General features: G+C 35.7%; 1 protein-coding gene across 2 annotated transcripts; it reads left to right on the top strand.

The window, feature by feature from the left end:
• Nucleotides 1-2,585: 2,585 nt before the first annotated feature.
• LOC107015186 (cleavage and polyadenylation specificity factor subunit 2) lies at nt 2,586-21,637 on the top strand. Of its 2 annotated transcripts, XM_015215377.2 has the most exons (18): nt 2,588-2,884; nt 3,104-3,272; nt 3,978-4,074; nt 4,322-4,448; nt 4,535-4,650; nt 9,986-10,080; nt 10,173-10,324; nt 11,917-11,971; nt 12,045-12,152; nt 12,572-12,824; nt 13,764-13,948; nt 15,935-16,027; nt 17,695-17,793; nt 20,216-20,347; nt 20,446-20,490; nt 20,940-21,107; nt 21,204-21,278; nt 21,380-21,637. In XM_015215377.2, the coding sequence occupies exons 1-18, from the start codon at nt 2,736-2,738 to the stop codon at nt 21,479-21,481; spliced, it is 2,220 nt and encodes a 739-aa protein (XP_015070863.1). In that variant the 5' UTR covers nt 2,588-2,735; the 3' UTR covers nt 21,482-21,637. The 2 variants fall into 2 exon arrangements, with proteins under 2 accessions (XP_015070864.1, XP_015070863.1); XM_015215378.2 differs by lacking the exons at nt 20,940-21,107; nt 21,204-21,278; nt 21,380-21,637 and adding an exon at nt 20,722-20,915 and having other exon boundaries at nt 2,586-2,884.
• Nucleotides 21,638-22,114: the final 477 nt, after the last annotated feature.

Below are 22,114 nucleotides of genomic sequence, written 5' to 3'. Positions count from 1 at the left end.
TGTTGTTGTATGCATATGATTGTAACCCTGAAGGGTGCAATGCAATAACAATAGTAAAATATAGTCGAAGATCATATTTTTGTATGATCTACATTATACATGTGAATTATGCGCCACAAAGGTATATAACGTACATATTTTAATGGATGTTTTGAAGTAATATTTTTCCTTAATAAGAAAAAGATGGTAATATTTTTGAGCAACTTTTTGGCAGCATAAACATCCACCTTAGTTTCCTAATAGTAACTTAATAAAATATACACAATTCCGTACAAATTTCGTTGAAATAATCAAACAATTAGTCACACAAAATTGCAACTATTTTGTGAGGGGAAGATGTTCGGTGACTTGTGAATATCTTTAATATCTTAATTAAGAGTGTGATTAGGACGTAGTGAAAATTAAAAAAAAAACATTTTCTTGAAACATTGGTGAATTTTTTTTAATTTTTTTTTTTTGATATTTCATAATTAAAAAAGGTTAAACTTTAGTAACTATTAAGTTAAAAAATGAGAAGTAGAGTAGTACCTATGTTTAACTTTTTTAAAGTTATTTTAGATTTATTTCAAGTTAGTTTTAATTTTATCAAATATTCTCAAAAGCTAAAAATGTCTTAAAAGTAAATTTGATTAACTTTTAAGCCAATTTAAATATGCTATTATTGTTTCAATATTAATTATATGTAATTTAAAAAAATAGTTGGAGATAAGTGTTTGAGTGGCATGGGGTTTCTAGTCAACGAGTGTAAAAGGTTGTGGAGGAGATAATAATTTTGGAATGTTAATTATGAAATTTGTTTTTACTACTTTTTCTAGAAAAATCATTTTCCTTGAGGTTCTTAAAAAAAATATTTCATCCAACGAGACAAACCAAACTGATTTGTTTTTTTACCAAACACATCCTAAGTGACTAAATAGTAGGTGAGTTTAATTTCATTTTAAAAAAAAAACACATGAAAGGGGTCATTTGATTAGTTGTAATAACACAAGTAATATAAGTGTCAAATAAGGAATAAAAAGCAATACATAACTAAAGCAATTTTTGGTTAGCAATATTAATAATTCTCACATTAAAATACATGAATTTATTTAATTATTTATATAAAATTTGAATAATTTTACATATATTATCATTTTGAGATTTAACAAATAAGTGTTTTACGAAGAAGTTCTTGACTGGAGTTTAGTTTTATACTTATTTTGGGCTGTCTCAAACTTTCTGTTAATCTACAATGTGATAGTGTTTGTTTTTGAGCAAGATGTATACTGACAACTAATTTGCTTGATTTATTTGGTTTATCACCTTATTTCTACGTGATTTTTCATGAATTTTTAATATTAAGTTTTAAAGGTTGAATCGATAACCAAACGCATATAAGTATTAATAACCGGTAAATTAATATCTTAATAGTTCTATAACGATTTAACATGTCTACAAAATATTCGATCGAACAAATCAAATATAGATTTCTACATTATATATTTTTGTAATTGGCTTAAGTCATCTGCAGCCACTCAAAGTTGTCCGCATAATTCATTTAGACACCTCAACTAATCCTTGTGCCAATTGAACACTTTATTTGTTCAAAAGTCATTCCTATTAGACACAAAATGCTGACATGGCAAAAAACGTGTAATTCACTTTCTTTGAGCGCGTTAATTTATTAAAAATAATATTTTTCCTTTTTTTTCTTAATTTATCCCCTAAGTTAATTTTAAAAAAAATTAATTAACAAAAAAGAAGAAGGATAGTTGTCTTCTTCCCTTTTTTCTATCATATTATTCTTTCACCATTTTTATCTCTTTTTTTTTACACAGCACACCACACTCCCTCCACTCTCTTTCTCTCACCCTCACTATTCTTTCCTGCTTTCCTCTTTTTTCTTATATCGATTTTCGTCTCAAATATCTCGAAGAAGTTTCATTTACAATGATAAAAAAAAAATATGAATAGAATTTTTTGGGCAAAAGTTTGTTAATTTTTTTTCAATTCTAATAAATAATTTCTAATATATAAAAGATGAAGACAATGAGTGAAAATTTTAATGCTATCGAAATGAAAGAGAATGTATATTTAGCTTGAGTAGACAACAATGGTGTGTCATTGTAGCTCCATTGAAGAGAAGAAAGAGATGGAGCGACACCAACTCCATGGAAAATCAGAAATGGGTTTCTGAAGAAGGAGGAAGAAAGTGGGGAGGGTGGATGCTTTAATTTAAAACAATTTTTTTTTTAATTTTTAAAAATACTTTATGAATTAATTATATAGAGGTTTTAAAAAAATTAAATGTAATGCCACGTGTCATCATATTATTGGTAAAATTAATATGAATTCGCATTTTGAAATACAAGCGTTTTTATTTTTCAATTGATTATCAGTTTGTGTCAAATAGGTATAAATTTTTTAAGGTTTAAGTGTTCAATAGGTACATTCCTTAGTTGAGGTGTTTAAGTGAAATATGAGGACAACTTTAAGTGGCTACGGATGACTTAGGCCTTTTGTAATTTCTTTATTATTATCTAAAATTCCTAACCTTTACTCTATCATTACACTGTTATTTCTCATTTGAGATTTTTCCTCATTATAGTAATTTGTCAAATCTCCTTATACCTTACAAAAAGACCAAAAAAAGGAGGGAGAGAAAACAAAAACCCCTGCTACACCCCCCGTCTTCACCAAGTCCGGCGACTCACTGTGGGATTAAGCAAAGAGAAGCGGAGAGCGACGGCGGCGGCATGGGAACGTCGGTTCAGGTGACGCCACTCTGTGGAGTATACAATGAGAACCCACTCTCTTACCTCGTCTCCATCGACGGCTTCAATTTCCTTGTCGATTGCGGTTGGAATGACCACTTTGATACTTCTCTTCTTCAACCCCTATCCAGGTACTCCACAAACAAACACAGTATCAATTTCATTTTTCATTTCACTTCAATGTATATAATTTTGCTACTTCTCGGAGCAAAACAAGTATTTTACAGTGTAAACTCGTTTGCTGGCTTGTGCATTTGACGACAGATAGTTTGTTATTGGATTGATTCTTCGTTTATTGATTGCTTTTAAATATTCTGTGCTTAAACAATATATCTTGTATTAATGTTTAGGGTGGCTTCAACTGTGGATGCTGTATTGATTTCACACTCTGATACATTTCATCTTGGTGCCTTGCCCTATGCCATGAAACAACTCGGTCTTTCTGCTCCTATTTATGCTACAGAACCAGTGTACAGGCTAGGGTTACTAACTATGTATGATCAGTATCTCTCACGGAAGGTGAAGCTTTACTCTGGAGTTATTTTTGAATTATTCAATGCAATTGTTACCTGTTTATACTCCTTAATCTACGAATTCTGCGGGTTTTAGCTTATATGCTTTATAATCGAACATTTCACCTGTATGTTGAGCATCGGTCCTTGACATAGATGTTGTGTATAAATGTTTAGCTTTGCAATGACTTGTGTCAAGCTATAAAAAACAATGTTTGTTACTTGGAATATGTATTATAGGGATAATTTATGATGAATCCTTCCCTAATTATTGACAGAAATGATTAATTAAATTTCACTCTCCTTATTTGCATAGTAAACTATGAATTCATATTACTGTTTTCAGATACTATCTACTTGGTATAGCATGTCCGTTAATGCTAGCCAACCCTTTCAAATTAGAGAAGAAGTAAGAACCCTGGAAATATGATTGGTTAATGTGACTAACCATTATCAGTCACAAATATACTTACTTGAGTGTCACTTAATTTAATATAACTTTTCACTTATACTATCAGGGTTCAGAATTTTTGAAGGAAAAAAGAGAGTGGAAGTAATAGAACACGCCTCTATTGGGATTCCAGGACCTATAGAGCAATATTTGGCTGCTGAGAAACTAAAAGTCCAGTGTCTGACTAGATCAGTTGTGTTTGTTACTTTTGAGTGTGTGATCGTGTAGAAGTAAGTCCATTGACACTCTCCTCTTGTGCAGCAAGTTTCAGAGTTTGATTTATTCACCTTGGATGACATTGATTCAGCATTCCAAAATGTGACCAGATTAACCTACTCTCAAAATCATTACATGTCTGGTAGGTCTCTTTTCTTGTTGCCACTTTTATCGAGTTCAACTCATGTCCGTATTGTGGTTTACTAAATCACGTATAATGTAGTTTCATCCTTCATATTGTCAAGAAGGTAAAGTTAATTAAGACATTGATGTTCAAAACATCAACTGTTTCTTAATAGTTTGTTTGGTTGCAAGTCTTGACCACCAACTCATTTTGAAGTAGTTACAACATCCCCTAATTAGTAAATGGAACTGCTGTTTTATTATAGGAAAAGGAGAAGGAATTGTGATTGCTCCACTGGTAGCTGGTCATCTATTAGGAGGTACCACCTGGAGGATAACAAAAGACGGGGAGGATGTCATATACGCTGTTGACTTCAATCACCGCAAAGAAAGGTAAAACTAGAACAGTCTTGTTATCCAGTTTAATGATTCTACTCTACTGTGATCCTAATATTATGAACTCTATCTTTTTCTTTCAGGCATTTGAACGGAACTGTTTTAGAATCTTTTGTCCGTCCAGCTGTTCTAATAACAGATGCTTTTAATGCTTTAAACAATCAACCTCCTAGGCGCCAAAGAGACCAAGAGTTTCTGGGTAATTGTTGTTCCTTTTTTTTTCTTTAAATCTCTGAACTGCTTGTCCTTCTGACTTCAGTAGTTTAGCGGAATTACAGAATACACACGACACATTTTATAAATTCTACAATTTATTAACTTGCTTATTTAGAGGACTTTCAGATTATCATTTGCTCTTCCCTATCCCCATTCAAAAGAAAAAAAAGATAATTAGTTTCAAATTTGAAGAACTTTGAGTAGACTTCATTGGGTTAGGGAAAGTGACAAATACACACAGCACATTGTTTAAATTTTACATTATTAAATTGTGTATTTGGAGGACTTTTAGATTGTCAAATCATCTTCCCTTCAAAGAGAAAAATAATGGTAGCATATGAACTTAAGTTTTACTGATCACTATTTAGTCTTTTGTATGGCTAGTGTAGTAAAAATAATAGCATTTGAAAAAATCTAGTTAATGGATTAACCTACGTGAAAACAATCATAAAGAAAACAGTTTCAAAAGAACAATCATAAAGAAAAGGAAGTGGATAGTTTCAAAAAAAGATAAGGAAGTGGATAAGTACAAACTAAACATGGTATCATAGTAGGACCCATCCCAATTCTTGTTTCCTAATGTTGATAGATTGTTAACACTTCTATTAGCGATAGTGTCTAGGCTTGCAGAGGGGTGGGGGGTGGGGTGATGAATGAAATATCACATTGGAAATGGATGGGCTCCTTGAACTCTTAATATTGTTTGGACAATCCTCCTCTTTGGAGCTAGCTTTTGTGATTGAGTTAGGCTCAATGTTCATTCCTTTACTATACAAATTACAGATAGTACTAGGTTTGAAGTAAAGAACTTAGAAAAATCATGTTGAATAGGAACACAACGATTAGGGTGTTCTAATTGTTGATGCTGTAGGTCGTATGAAACAATGACATTGCATTTGGGAGGACCATCAACATCGCCTGTGGCCACTCACACAGCTAATTTTTTCTCCATCCCCGAACCAATAGCGCCCCTATAGTAATATCCTTCACACGATAAAAACGTGGAAAACATTCCATAGAGGTGTTATTATCTTGACAAAACTTAGAGACACAAATCAGTTTTTTCTTTTTTTTTTATAACCGAGAAATCCATCTGTGACCCACCCTTTTGAAACAATCACAACCTTCTAAACTCGGTGGATAATAGGCCTGCCCCTCTACCCTTCTCGACTTAAATACCAGGCTTCGCTTTGCATGGTGTGGGGCTTAAACTTGTAACCTAAGCCACAAATCTTCCACCTTTTGCCATTTGAGAGAGCAAATGATATGCCAATATGGTGGAGATGGAATTGGTGATTATATGCATTAGGTTTCACATTATCAGTATGAGAAATTGGAATGTTATTGCCATTTCCATGACGATATCCTCCAAATTGTGGTAGTCTTGCATAGTGTCTAGACTCTGTGTCTGAGGCAATATAGTGGGTTGCACCATTGTCAACGACCCATAAAGCTAGACTTATTCGGGAAGTGTGCGACATAATTATCATGCGCTTGAATATGGTTATGAGGTCATGTCTAACATACACAAGCAAATGACCTCTATCATTACAGAGTTAGCAGTAGAGGTTGCTTGTCAGCGGGACACAACATTCGATGCCTTCAACTTGTGATGGAGTGAACGAACATATCCTTTCTCTCCTAAACTCAAATATGCTTGCTTCAATGATATAAATGAATCTGAGTGGAAATTTAATCATTACATTTGGTTCATTGGCCTAAAAGTCATTTGAAGACATTATACGTATCTTCCTCATTACAATGGGAAGGCTGTAATCTTAAATACATGAGCCACAATGTACATGGAGCTTCTAGGACCTTGAACACTTAATACACACACACTAAACTCGAAAATACCCGCTAGACTATAGTGGGGTCAACATAGTTGTTGGAGATAATAGAGGTATACCTAATGAATGACCACATCATTTTGAGAATTCATCATGCATCATGAAAAGATGCAACGGTCCTAACGAAAAAGGACGTGAATATCGTGGTATAGTACTCTTATGATAAAACAAAATCAAATGTAAGAGGATAACCTGATGCAACCCTATGTTGTAGGTCGAGGGGCCACCAACACAAGGAAACTTTGACAAAATCTTTGTTTATGTAACTAACTTTAAAGAACTTAACTAATATTAGTACTTCATCAAAAAAAACTTAACTAGTGTTTTAAAAAACGTTTTTGGGGCGAGTCCCAAGGCAATTCTCGGGGCGGGGCGTACCAAAAACACTTCGAGGCGTAAATGAAAGACGTAGATCTATAAGGCGTAAGTCCAAAAATTTGAGGCGTAAGCCCTGAGCATAAAAATATAAGTCCTGGGCGTAAAAACGTACTCCGAGGTGTTTTAAATTTATTTTTTTCAACTTTTTTTGTTTTAAATCATATTTTTACTATTGGTGCAATGATATCTCCCAAATAGTAATTATAATATTTTTTCTTCATTATTGAGTACTAATACTTATTTGAAATAAGAATCATAAATCATTGAAAGGTTATTTTTACTTATTTTATTAGTAATAAAACTATAAAATCGAATATACATGAGACTATGCCCCGTAGATCTATAGGATTTACTCCCGGTAGATCCATATGATTTACGCCCCGTGTCTCGGGACTTACGCCTCGCCATATACGATATAAAACGCCCTGCTTCACGCTCCCGCCTTTCAAAACACTTAACCTAACTAATATTAATAGTGCTGCAAGAAATAAGGAATCCGAAAACAAGAATTACAAAAAGGAAACCCACTAGCAGTTCACATGTTTGTGTTGCCCAGTTGCGCGCACCCAAGGCCTACTTTGGCGTCACTGTCACTCGCTTAGTTGCGCGGACTCTTCACTTTTGATGTCACACCCGTGTCAGATTCTCCATAAATACACTACTTTTGGCGAATCTAACATGCACCTATTAACATTTTTGAAGATTCCGGGCAACATAGGGCCTCACTTGCTACAATGGCCACTATTGACTCATTTGTTATTGCCATTGTCATGCTGCCACACGTCTTGGCCGCCTTTCACTTTGTCATGCTAACTCTTGTTTTCCTCGTGCCACTCCTTAGCTTTCACCTTGTGTTGCCTTGCCTCAGTTTTCTTTAACCTTTGGCATTATTCCACCTTGATTTTCCCACACTTGGTTTGACCTTGGCATATGCCACATGCTATCGTGTCATTGCTCGTGCCGCCAATGCCTATGCCATACCATGGCGCACCAATTTGTGAGTTTGTTGTCAACTTGGCAATATGATTGATTCATCCCATACGTAGGCAGGCCCAAAGCAAGGTCATTCATGCCAACCCTTTGCTGCTGCCATGCCATTTTCGGACTAAAGAGCCAAGCCCTTATCAGGTACTACCATTGCACCAACTTCTCTACCACAACACCCTTTCTTCATCTTTGCAAATGAATACTCCACCATGGCTACCACCTCAAAAATCCTTGCCACAACACACAAACAACACATACCCAAACTCTGCACCTCCCAGAGTTTTTGCATCTTTACAAATCTCAATCATATCGAGGAGAAGGACAAAAAAGGAGAGGGTTTAACTATAATTTTCAGCAATGATAGGGAGCAAAAATGTAGAATGGGAGGGGATTGCAGCAAGCAAGAAGACGAAACAGCCAAGGGGGGCGGGGGGATAAGGGGAAGAGGGTTAGGGAAATGATGAAGGGGTTTGGGGAAGACGACACAAATGGGGAAATGGTTAGGAAGGGAAGAAGTCAAAAAGGAGGGGTAACTTTGTGGTGGAAAACTGTGAAAAGAAGTTAGTTAATTGGAGAAGTCAATACTTATCCTTGGCTGGTAGTGTCACAGTGAACAACAGTGTCCTTGAGGCCATGCCAACCCATAAGATGCCCCTCTTTCCTATGCCGGGGAAGATCATTAAAAAGCTTGATGCTATCAGAAGAAATTTCCTCTGGCAAGGTAATCAAGGAGGAGAAAAGAAATATCATTTGGTCAAGTGGATGCTGTTACAACCAACAAAAGAGAGGGAGGTTTGGAATTAAGAATTTGAAAGTTCAGAATAAGAGCCTTCTGTTAAAATGGCTATGGAGATTAGCAACAGATGATCGGGGCTTGTGGAAGGAAATCATCGCTGCAAGATATGTAAGGGAAGGACCATGGACTACTAAAGATGTTAATATTCCTTATGGTGTGGGGCTATGGAGAACTATTAGTAATAAGTGGCCAAGCATTTAGAGTAAGTCTGTTATCAATGTGGGAAATGGGTGAAAAACCTTGTTCTAGAATGATATATAGGTGGAACAAACACCTTTGGGACAACAGTTCCCAGACATTTACATTCTTAGTCAGCAGGAAGCCAGAAAATGGCTACAATTTTTAAGTCATAAATGAACAAGGCTGGAACTTGACCTTCAAAAGCTTCCTCAATGAGTGGAAAGTGGAGAGAATGACTCAATTCTGAACACCTTGGAACAAGCCAATAACCTTACCTGTGAGGAAGACAAATTGATATGGAAGTTGGATAAAGATGAAAATTGAAAGGTGAAATCAGTCTACAAGTTACTGGACATCTCAACTCAAACCAAGGAATTGTGGCATGGAAGATGATCTGGAAGGAAAGATACCACATAAGGTGGCTTACTTCACATGGCTTGTTGCAAGACAAGTTTTTTTTTTTTTGACTCTGGACAACTTAATGAAAAGGGAGGACAGTTATGCTCCAGATGCTGTTTTTGTGAATCTGAGACTGAGACAATAAACCATCTTTTTTTTTGTGAAAAATAAACCATCTTTTTTTTGCATTGTAAAGTGATTGAGGAAACTATGCCAGTGTTTCACTAGCCGGAGGCGTATTAGATGGACCATGTCTAGGAATATTGCAGAAGTTATAGCATGTTGGAACAGAGATAGAAATTAGTCAGGACACAAGGAGAGATGGAAGATTTTCCCTACCTGCATCTGGTGGACAATATGGAGGGAGAGAAATCAGAGATGTTCTGAGAACAAGAGCATCCCCTTCCAAAGCATTAAAATGAATTGTTTAGTGACCTTTTACTTTTGGTGTATCCATACTGATCCTAAGGACCCGGGGGACATCACCCTATATCTAGATAGTTTTTGTGGGGAGATAGGCGATTAGATTTTTTTTGACAGCCCCTCTATACTTCTGATGTAATTACTACAGGAGTACTCTATTGATTAACTTCTCTGTTATAATTCCAGTTTAACTTTCTCAAAAAAAGAAAAGTAAAAAGATCCTTATATCTTCCTTTATGTTGCTGCAGGTCATAATTTTGCTTAGGTCTTGGTTCTTGTCTAATCTGTTTTTCTTTTACCCACAGATGCCATAGAGAGAACTCTTAATGTCGGGGGAAATGTTTTACTACCTGTTGATACTGCTGGTCGAGTTTTGGAGCTCATCCTGACATTGGAACAGGTTCATACATGAGAGTATTTCATCTCTTGGTCTCTTACTGTCTGCAACTTATTAACTAATTTTTCTGATTTCTGGTTTTGGTGAAATTGCAGCACTGGACACAAAAACAGTTGTCCACTCCCATCTACTTTCTATCATATGTATCCTCAAGTACTATTGACTATGTAAAGAGTTTCCTTGAGTGGATGAGCGATTCAATTGCAAAATCTTTTGAGCACACTCGCGATAATGCTTTTCTTTTAAGGTAAGGCTAGTATACTTCACATTTTCTCAAATTCAGAGATTCTAGTTAATGAAATGACTTGCTTCAATGATGATTCTCTGAGGCTATTGAACCCCAAGGATAGGGTTTACTTTCATCTGTCTATCATTCTTAGGGTTTACCATCAGTTGTCTATCCAATTACAAGTCATCCAGCTTCAAAATTCTAGAGGTTGCGTTAGCACTTCCTTGTGGTGAATGGCAAGTATTACCATGTAGTCAGAAGAAGGGCCAAGGTTGGATTAAAAACTATAAAGAAGTGAATAAGAACCAATAAATTTGTTACACGACAGAAAGTTATAAACGTTATTTGCATCAGCTGCTTGTAATTTTCCAGCCAAGCATGCGGGTACTCCATTTCTGCACTTACTTTTAAAATCACAAGGCTGCACAGGTTCTTTGGCAACTTTATTTCTGAACCGCGGAAATAAATATCAGTGGAAAATCAGCTCATAGATAGATACAATTAGTCGAAGTACATGTATTCGTGAGTTGAAAGTAATTGCATTTTGTAAGCAGAAACAATGTACATAATAGACAAATACAAGATAATAAGGATCTGTTCTATAGGCTCATTCATCTGTATCCTTGAATTCTAAAGGAAGATGCAACTGCATCATCAAATTGCATACTGTGGATCAATTTGATGCGAATGCAATTTGATCAGTGCCCAAATGATCCATGACCTTCTGGCATCCCTTTTGGAGTCCAAATCTCCATCAAAACCTTGGTCTTTCTAGTCTTGTGCAAGCGGACATGTTCTTTCTTCGAACTATTTTCATCATGAATCTTTCTACACTTTCTTTTACCAGTTGCATATGCGTTGGCCGTGCAATAAAAGAAGTCAGTGCTACTTCCATCCTTTGTTGCACCTGAGACAAATTAAAGCATTATTGCTAACTCTTAATTCTTTTGGAATCATCTTCAAATTATTAAATCAGTCAATTGTATTTAGTCTATACTGAATTACTCAATGCAACTCCTCGAATTCTCCAAAAATTTTTACTGCAAATAAGAGAATGTTGTTTACCTACTGGTTTATGATTTAGTGTTATCAAAGGCGAAAAGCGCAAAAAAAGTCTAAGGTTCGTAGGGGCTTTAAGCGCAAAGCACAAATAAAGCGTGGCTTTAATGAAAAAAGGCACAAAGGGAGAAAAGAAATCAAATTTGTATGTTTAGTCCAAGACTAATAATTATAAACATGAATGACAAATATATGACCAAAGAAATTGAAAGAAATTTATAATAAAGTGATATATCAATTATTTAGTGTCACTTCTTCATAAGAGGCTCATTGACAAGGAAATGTTTGCCTTAGAACCTTGACGACGACACTGAAGCGCACATAAAGCGAGGCAAAGCGCTCAACCCGTTTTGAGCCTCGCTTCAGGGCTTAAGCTGGCTTAAAGCGCGCCTTTGGTAACACATTGAAGGATAATTTATTTATCAATTGAAGGGTATTACAGTCACTTAAGTTTATAGGGCTATTTTGGCTTTCAATATTTTGATTTGGAAGTTCCCTCTTTTAGAATAGTACTGATTAGAAGTCTAATGGAGGGTTTACAACATATGCAGGAAAATTAAGCTCGTGATCAATAAGAGTGCTCTTGAAGAAGCTCCTGGGCCGAAGGTTCTCTTTACTCATCTGTAGCAAATGAGAAGTCATCTTTATGTGTTCTCAGTTATCTGTATATGATATGTAGGTTGTTATGGCTTCCATGGCTAGTTTAGAAGCTGGATTTTCGCATGACCTCTTTGTTGAATGGGCAGCTGATCCAAAGAATCTTGTTATGTTCACCGAGAGAGGGCAGGTGTGCTTATATTCCGATTAATTAATCCTGTTTCAAGATTTGGGATTGCAACCAGTACTATTTATGCTAATTTAGAGTAAGACATGTCGCTTTCACCCTTTCTGAGGTTTTAAGATACTCGTCTGTTAAAATATCTCTATTACTTGTTGATGCATGTATTTTCCTATGTGTAATTTAGGTAGATTTCAGTGTTACACATTTTGTTGAGATATTAATAATTTGTTTTGTAGTGACAGCTCATTTCATTGTTGGAAATTTGGTTACACCTTTCCTTGCTTTTGTTCAACTTGCATGAAATAAAGAAAACAGCCATGTGTACTAAACTACTGATAAACATTTTAATAATCTTCATTCAGAACTTCTTGGTTTGTGGAAATTGTATGCTTATGTTTTTACTGATTCCTTTGACTTGAATATAGTTTGGCACATTGGCACGTATACTTCAGTCAGATCCACCTCCTAAAGCTGTTAAAGTTACCATGTCACGTAGAATTCCCTTGGTTGGTGAGGAGTTGGCTGCTTATGAGGAGGAGCAGAACAGGATAAAAAGGGAAGAAGCTCTCAAAGCTACTCTTGCTAAAGAGGAGGAATCAAAAGCGTCTGTTGGGGCAGAAGTCGTCACAAATGACCCCATGGCCGTTGACACCAATGTCACACATCCTTCCTCCAATGGTATAGTACAATTTGCTGATATGTGAATGAAAATATCCTTCACACTTATCTTCCCTTTCATGCCTCTCTCTACAAATTGCTTATCCTAGACTTAAGTTCCTCTTTCTGTCTGTGCACTTTTGAATTCCTTCTGTTGGGGTCCTTTCTCCTACTTTATGGAACGCCAGCCTCTTCCACTTCACTATTTGTCCACATCCTCTATCTGAAATGCTCTTCTGAACCTCGAATCTCACTACCCACGTGGATTAACAAAATATTTATAGCTGATTACTGCTGGTTGTGTATCAATTTTGAATCTGGCAGCATATTGCTGGTTAAGGTTTACCTGAATTGATTTGGTTGGGTTCGGTTAAACGTACAAATTCAAAATATTGAAGGGAGATACCCTTCGGGGTGGCTCAGTGGTTTGAGCTTGGGACTTCCATGTTGGAGGTCTCAAGTTTGAAACCCCTTGCCAGCGAAAGCAAGGGGTTTGCCTTCTGAGTCGAGCTCGTCGCACCAGGCTTGTCTAGTGCGGGTTACCTCTCTTATGTGGTTTGTGAGCTATTGCATGGGAGCGGGGGTTTTACCTTGTGCGCACCCAAAGGGTAGCGGATGCGGGTTTCCCTTGTCATAAAAAAAATAAATTTAAGGAGATTTATGAAATAGTCCCTCTCTGATGGTACTGCTTATAAGGAAGTACTTGAAAGGTGTGGGAATAATCAGAATAATGGTCTATAATAAGCACACTAAACAACTCGCAGGCACACTTATCTACAACTTTTTATTGGAGAGAGAATTTAAATATATTCTTCCTCTTTAAGAAAAGAGAATCAGCTATGAGCTACCTCAATATGAACAAGTAGGCACACAACATATTGATTTTTTAGTATCCATGCACAGACTTCTTTTTTTAACATGTTGATGTTAAACTAATCAGAGGTCTTATTATATTTACAGCTTCTGGTCTGCACAGTGGTGCTTTCAAGGACGTGCTGATTGATGGATTTGTAACAACATCGTCTAGCGTAGCCCCAATGTTCCCTTTCTATGATAACACCTCTGAGTGGGATGACTTTGGTGAAGTCATCAATCCAGATGATTATGTGGTCAAAGATGACAACATGGAGCAGTCATTTATGCATGTGAGTTAAAGTTGGTTTTATGTGCCTCCAATTGAGCAGTGGCATAGTTATCTGTTTGTATGTTTGGTTGTTCAGTGCAGATAATTTAACTAGTCCATTCTGAGTCAAGAAAAGTGAACTTTGTGTCATTTTGCTGAAGATTGTTCAAATGTAATCATGCACTTCGTCAGAGTATCTGTTAGATATTAGTGATGGACTGCCCAATATTTTTTTAAAAAGGGATACATATTAGTGGTGGTTTGACTACTTTCTGATCTAGAATTTCTCACATTCCTGAACTTTTATTTATGTCATAGCTAATGAAGGGTGCTACTATTATTTCCATATGGCTTAAAATCGAATTTGAGGTTAACAAGTGTAACCTGCAGTCTGAAATAAACAATAAGGGGTCACTTGGTTAGAGGGTTAATAATATAATCTTTGCATAGTGTACGCATCGCGGTTGGCCGTACAAGAGAAAGTAGTTGCAAAGTCTTATGCAGTGTTTTGTTGGCAGTATGAAATAATACTCATGTTAAGTTATTGATGAATCCATGTATTATCTTATGTGCGATAGAATATGGAATAGAATATGTGTATTAGTATTACGGGTATTAAAGTATATTGAAGACAAATATGCCCTTAAATTAAGTGATCCTTGCCTAAAAATCTTTACATGATTAATCATATTTTAACAATCCCTACATTATTAATCACCGCATAACAATCTCTTCATTATTATTCACCGCATAAACGATCCCTCCCTTGCAATTCCCACTTATAGCATGTGAGCCAAACCACCCCGAAGTTTCTTATGGGAAGAAAGAGTGATTTGCTTGTCAATCATTATGCTACTTGGGCATGAAGCTTGTAGTAAAGTAATTTACATGTAAAAGATTTTGCTTTCGCAACCAAACGGTTTCGATAAAGCCAACTCTTTTAAAAGTTTACACATCTTCAAGACTATATGTGATGGATATTGGACATCCATGGTAAAAAAGGAGCCATGTCCGTATCACATTTCGGGATTTAAAACTTTTCCTGCTATTTAATTCATAATACTGGCTATCTCCACCTGTATCATTTATGTCATGTGATAAGTGGAGAGTACTAGCAAGAGATATGACACAATGGGAGAGGAAAATCTGTCATATCAATAAATTGGGAATATATTTTGTCATGGTTTATTTTAGTTCGTATGCCTTATTTGAGGTTTTATGCCAATAGAAAATATGCAAAACTTCTAGTACATTTTATTTTTATTTTGTATCATGTCAGCCTGAGATAAATTTAAAGGGGGAAATATGGTCAGGAGGGTTCACAGAGCTGGGTCAACTTGTTTGGGATAGAGGTGTTGTTGTTGTTGACAAGTAGAGAGTACTAGGAAGATCTAGATCTATAGTCGGCTTTTCCTGTTTGGGGAAGAATCAGCAGAATAGCTAATAGCATAAAAACTAGTAATTGCTTTCTGTCATGTAAAGAAGAATGAAGGTCTCTTCCCTAAGTTAGAAGAGGGAGGAGAAGATGCATGGCGTGGGATGTTGCTCCACTAACACTTATGTGTACTTTATGGAGAGAGAAAGAGGAGAGTTTCTGATATAATAGAGAAGAATTTTGTGCACTTGAGGAATAACATATTATCCCTTGTTTCCTTTTGGTGCACCCATTAGGTACCTATAGGTATAGAAGATTGATGTTGTTTATGGAAAACCATATCTTTTTTGTGAAGTTTTCTACCTTTGGGTATACTCCTTATATAATGGTATTTGTTATCCCCAATGTTCACAAAATTTGTTACTTGATAAAAAAAGTTCAACTGAAACTTATTAGCATGGGCTGACACCTCAAGAATTCATGGACATGTTCCTTATTAGATTGGTAAATTTTCATCTCTGCCACATCGTGAGTACCTTGTTGTTACGTTTTCCTCCATCCAACTAGATAAAGTTTTATGGCGAATTGTTTTGTTGGTTCCTTGACTTTGATGTCTTTCTAATCTTCTGCTAGGTTGATGGAGATTTAAATGGAAAACTTGATGAAGGATCAGCTAACCTAATCCTTGATACAACACCCTCTAAAGTTGAATCTTCTGAGTTAACAGTAAGTTTCACTTTGATTTTTGATTTATCTTTTACCCTCACCAGACTCTAGCTAAAGGCTGGAAGGTGAATTTACTTGAAAGCCGCTCTAACATATCAGAGAGTAGAATCTTAATTACAATGCAGTGACTAATGTCTAAACAGTCTCTTCAAAATAAACACCTGACATTAAAATAGATTCATCTAATTTCGGTATCATGCTAGAGCAGGCCTGTTATTTGCTTTTTTAGTTTTCTTCTTATCAAAGTCTAAATCACTTCCCATCTTAGTGTAGAATTCTATGTTGCAATGCAGGGACTAAATAGTCCCTTCAAATTGGACAAATGACAATAGAATAGAGCAACCAAATTCTGTTCCATGCTAGAATACGCCCGTTATTTTCTTATCGAAGTTTAATGCACTTGATGCTCTGCTGTTACCTTTTCAGAAATTGCTTCAGGCCTGTGATGGTTTCGAAATGAGAAGTAAAAGATTATGTTATTTCTCGAATATCTTGTTGAGCATTGAATTACTCCCTGTCCCAAATTTTTGGGCTTTAGCAATGTTTGGAGAATCACACGTTTTTTTCTTTGACTAAGATTTTTTAATTGTTTTAAAAATTCTCTCGTTATGAAGATTGTGATTTACAGTATTTGGGTATAATTTTATTTCAATGACTTTGAGAAATCAATATCCTAATTCACGCTGTAGCTTAGACAGATTGACACTCATACTTCAAACCCTCACATTATATCAGTGTTATCAAAGGCGCGCTTAAGCCCTGAAGCAAGGCTCAAAACGTGTTGAACGCTTCACCTCGCTTTATGTGCGCTTCAGCGTCATTATCAAGGTTCTAAGGCAAACGTTTCCTTGCCAATGAGCCTCTTATGCAGAAGTGACACTAAATAATTGATATTTCACTTTATCATAATTTCTTTTCAATTTCTTTGGACATATATTTGTCATTCATGTTTTTAGTTATTAGTCTTTGACTAAATATATATATTTGTATTCTTTTCTCTCTTTGCGCTTTTTTTCACTAAAGCCCACGGTTTATTTGCGCTTAAAGCCCTCATGGACCTTAGAGCTTTATTGCGCTTTTCGCCTTTGATAACACTGCATTATATTGGACGGAGGGGGTATATGATTAGTCCTAGCTGGAAGTCCTCTTGACTTTCAATTGATGCATCTTCAAAATCTCTGAATCTGAATTGACTCTTTACTTGCAAAATTGGCTCTTAAAAATGTCGCTTCAGTTGTGGAAATGTTAAATGTCACTTAGATATTGACATGTATTCCAGATATTCTGAAGCTCTAGTTTTGATGAAGCATCCTTTGTGGTGTCACAAAGATACAGTTACATCCACTATTTAACCTTAAAAAAGAAGTCCTTTTTTAGACAATCTGCCTTACCAGTCATCACCTATCTCAAAAGAATTGGAGCAGTTCGTCATTTTTTTGTCAATACCCTCAGCATTAGACCAACATCAAATTGATTATAGTATCCATGCTATAGCTTCAATTCGGATGGTGTGCTGCTACCTTTTCGTTCTTCTTATATTTATTTTTTTCTGATTGCACTTGCTCATCAGCAAACATTCATGATGTTAATTACTGAATATTTTGATTAGCATCCTTATAATATGTTTTCCTTTCAATTTTTCTTGCTCCCTTTTTTTCCTTTCACAGGTCCAAGTCAAGTGTTCCTTGTTATACATGGACTTCGAAGGTCGTTCTGATGGTCGTTCAATCAAATCAATTCTTGCTCATGTTGCGCCCTTAAAGCTTGTATGAAGTTCTTTTCTTAACTGATATTACTAAATATGCTGACTTAATATAAACGGGAATCATGTTTTCTTTCATGCACTTTTACCATCTTTTCATAAGTAGCTATATCAGTAATAACACAATCGTTCTTGTGTGTTTTACAAGATGTTGACAGTTCCATCTCTTGTATGAGGCTCTCATTTTTCTGTGGTAATTAATATTTAGTTGATAAATTTTGCATCTATGACAGATATTCACACTTTCAGGCTTTTCTTAATCAATTAGTATTCAAAGGAAAAAATATATTCCTCATGCATGCTCTGAATATATTTTTGGCATAGTTGGATAATAGGCTTTCTTCTAACCTGAAGAATGAATTTCCAGTAATAAAGTGATCTGATTTTTTTTCGATAATGCCAACAGTTAATCTATATATCCACAGGTATACTACATCAAAATATGTAGTCCCCTTTCACAAGTATTACTACAACTTACAACTTGAACACCTATCTATTGTTTTCCTATAAATAATCTACAACATCACAGGTATCTTCTGTTTGATCTAATAGTTTATGTTTTCACCAAAAATAAAATAGAGCTAAGCAATTCATTTGAAACTTCTGCAAGTTGGTCTGCTTGTCCTCAAAACATCTACTGTTTCTTTCTTTCCGTACTGTCCACCAAATACATGCAGGGAAAATCTTTCATCTCTCTTCATTTTTTGCTGCCTTGACATCCTTGTTCCAGCAGCTTAACACTCCTTTTATGTTCCCTGGCTTCACCCACCTAATCTTCATCAGAGAGACGAACATCTTCCACAGCTGGTCTGTCCACATACAATATAAAAACAGATGGTTGATTGTCTCAGCTTGTTCCCCACATAGAAAAAATGTAGAGCATAGTTGAAAGTCTCTCTTATTCAAGTTCTCATGTGTCAATGCTGCGTCCTTTACCAGAAGCCAAGTAAAACAGTTCACTTTATAAGGAACTTTTGATTTTCCGGATCATCTTCCATGGCCAATCTTCCTCCTGAAATATTTTGGTGATTCATTGGTTTTTCTTAAAAAATAAGAGGATATTGCATCTTTATAATTGTGGGACCGGAGAATGCCTTGTTTTAGTAAAACTGGGGATTCTATTCTTCTGATCTAACACTTCCATAAGCTTGAGGACAGCTAGTTCTGTGTGGTATAGCTTCATCCTTATAAGTTTAAACTTTTTATTTCTTATCAAAAAGACTTGTGAAACACTTAACATACATTGGACAGAGAGTTTTGTTTTGACATTATTAAACTACTTCAGAAGAAAATTATGTTTGTTTCCTCCAACCCCTACTTTGCCACCTTTAGAGGAAAAAGAAAGGCATTTCTATCCAACCTTTCCCGGTGAGTCAACTAACCTTGCTGGCCTTTGTTCTCAATCTGCTGAGAGAAGTGGAAAGCAAAAAAGAAAGAAGACCTATAGCTCACATGTATTAAGTGTTCACTGCTATTGACCAAGCTCTTATCGTAGATGCAAAGGATATCTTTTTCACCTCAGTGCCACTCGCAGCTACTTTTTTACTTAAAGAAGCAAAGGATATCTTTTTCACCAATGTTGTATTGCGAACAATTTGAGTCGAAGTTTTTGAAAGTCTCACATAATTGACTTAAATTTCCTGCAAAGACTTTGATTTTAGTTTTTTTATTCACTTTTAAAGCTAAAATGATGACTGATTATCCTTAGTCTGAAACTTACTGGAAATGAGGGTTATAGTTGTGGAAGCAATGGTAATAGCGTCTGCGAGGGCTAATTGAATCCATTCCGTCCTCCATTTGAAAAAAAAAGTGATGCATCGAATTATGATAAGAGGGTGTGGCCTAGTGATCAATGAAGTGGATGAAAACCTTGAAGTCTCAGGTTCAGAACTCAACGAAGAAAAAAAACATAAGGTGAATCTTCCAATTTGTCCTAGCCTGGTGGACGGAGTTACCTGGTGGTACTGTGGGAGGTGGTAAGTATCCCGTGGAATTAGTTGAGGTGCGCGAAATCTGGCCCGGGCACCACGGTTATCAAAAAAACTAAAATGATAGAGGGTCTAATATGAGCTGATTAGTATTTTGTTCAGTGTTCACAATGCTCAATACAGTAATGACTTGTATCCTTTAATAACAAGGATCAGTTAGTTCATGTTGACTACAACTTCTCCTGGTTCACTATTTTCCTAATTGAAGTTGGTATTTTTTTATTAGTAGTTTAAATAGCAGATAGATGGTCATTTTTGGATACTAATGTTTATATCTTTCTGCTTTTGACACCTATATAATATTCATTACCTGAACTTTCTGCCTGTTTTCCTATCAGTTAGTCTATCCGTGTCCTACTTTTCTTCTTCAACAGTGAAACAATTAGTTCTTTCAACTTCAACTAGTTGACTTGTTTTAATAGCTAATCTGTTTTATAGGTATTGGTGCATGCATCAGCTGAAGCCACTGAACATTTGAAGCAACATTGTCTGAAACATGTTTGTCCACAGGTCTATGCTCCACAGTTGGAAGAAACAATTGATGTAACTTCAGATTTGTGTGCTTATAAGGTTAGTCTACTTTCTTTGTATGTGCCTTTTGTGGTTTATACCTGTTTAAACAAAATTACTAGTATAACATCCTTGGTCTATGTTTGCTTCCATTATAGGTCCAACTTTCTGAGAAGTTAATGAGCCAAGTGCTTTTTAAGAAGGTAAGCTGGATATATTATGTATGACATCAATAAATGATTCCTTTACGAAATTTCTGCCACTTTACGCTCTTGATGCATTTATAGTAGCAGCTGAAGTTAGTAATTTATGCACATCTAATTAAAACAAAAAGTTACCTAAGCACACTTGTGTCAATCACCTTTCATGTGTTGTATAAATGGATTGATGTTCTTATCAAGGTACTCTTTCTTAAATGTTTTGTACATTTGCAGTTCAGTAGCTATCTTTTTGTCCTTGAATGTTGGGGCTCTGTACACTCCATACACTACAATGGGTTAGATATTTCAAGTGTTTGTACTAAAGTCTTCGGTGTGTAAGACTTTATGCTCCATTTGATCAGGAAGCTGCGTACAAAGACTAATCTTGATCATTATTGTGTCTGTGTTTTCCCTTTGTCCTTACTCAATTGTGTTCACATTTGCAATTGTAGCTTGGAGACTATGAAATAGCATGGGTTGATGCTGAAGTGGGGAAGACGGAAAACGACATGTTCTCTTTACTTCCTCTTTCCGGACCTTCTCCACCCCATAAAACAGTTCTTGTTGGAGATTTAAAAATGTCTGATTTCAAGCAGTTTCTTGCCAGCAAGGGCGTTCAGGTCTTTTCTCTTTTCTTTTATGTTATATTTTCTACTACTAATCATGATTTGGCTTTAGGTTAGCAAAATGTTGAGACCAACTATTTTCATTTCCAGGTAGAATTTGGTGGTGGGGCTTTACGTTGTGGGGAGTATGTCACCATTCGCAAAGTTGGAGATGCTAGTCAAAAGGTGACCGCTTTTGATAATATCATCCAAGGGTTCTTCATATTACTAGCAAAATGAAGCCTTTTTCTTGACATACTAAACTTCTGTCTGAAAATTTCTTGTAGGTTGGAGGTGCTGCTATTCAGCAGATTGTGCTTGAAGGTCCATTATCGGAAGAGTACTATAAAATTCGAGAGTACCTATATTCACATTTTTACTCCCTCTAAATATGAAGAGCAGAGTAACTTTTTGTACTTGTAACCATGATGCAGCTTTCCTTTTTGTCTCTCTTTTCTTTCTCTTGAATCTTGACTGGCTGTTTTTCTAGTAATTTGTAACTTATTGTCTCATTGATTTCGAAAAGGTCACAATTTGTTAGAATTCCCTGCAGGCTATGTAGGCTGTTGTATTTATGCTAATGGAAGTTGATGAAAATTTAGAATTGAAATACACAACTAAATTGACCATAAAAAACTTGCATCCCTAGTTGAATTATTTTGTTGAGAACTTTACTGTTTCTTTTATTTTTTCGATAACAATTCCCATGCAACAGGTTTTTTAATTAGAGGATTAGGTGTTTATGAGTCCGAATATCTTTTCATTTTCATATAAATGTCATGTTGTAAGGTCAAAATGACATGACAATTCCATGTGACATTTAAATAAATGAAAAATGAGTTGGATATGTCCAACATGGCAACTAAAGCCCATAAGGGCATATTTGGACCAAAAGTTGGATGGCGAGAGCATGAGTGAATCAAACTTTAAACGGAGGGTATATCTAGACCTTTACGAATAGTTTAGGGGCATATTTGATCCTTTTTCATTTAAAAATAAAAAATCATGGCTTTAAAATCAAA

The sequence above is a fragment of the Solanum pennellii genome, chromosome 3 (genome assembly GCF_001406875.1).
Source record: "Solanum pennellii chromosome 3, SPENNV200".
Classification (NCBI taxonomy): Eukaryota; Viridiplantae; Streptophyta; class Magnoliopsida; order Solanales; family Solanaceae; genus Solanum; species Solanum pennellii.
Note: the sequence above shows the minus strand (reverse complement) of the source record. Positions and strands in the feature narration are given on the sequence as shown.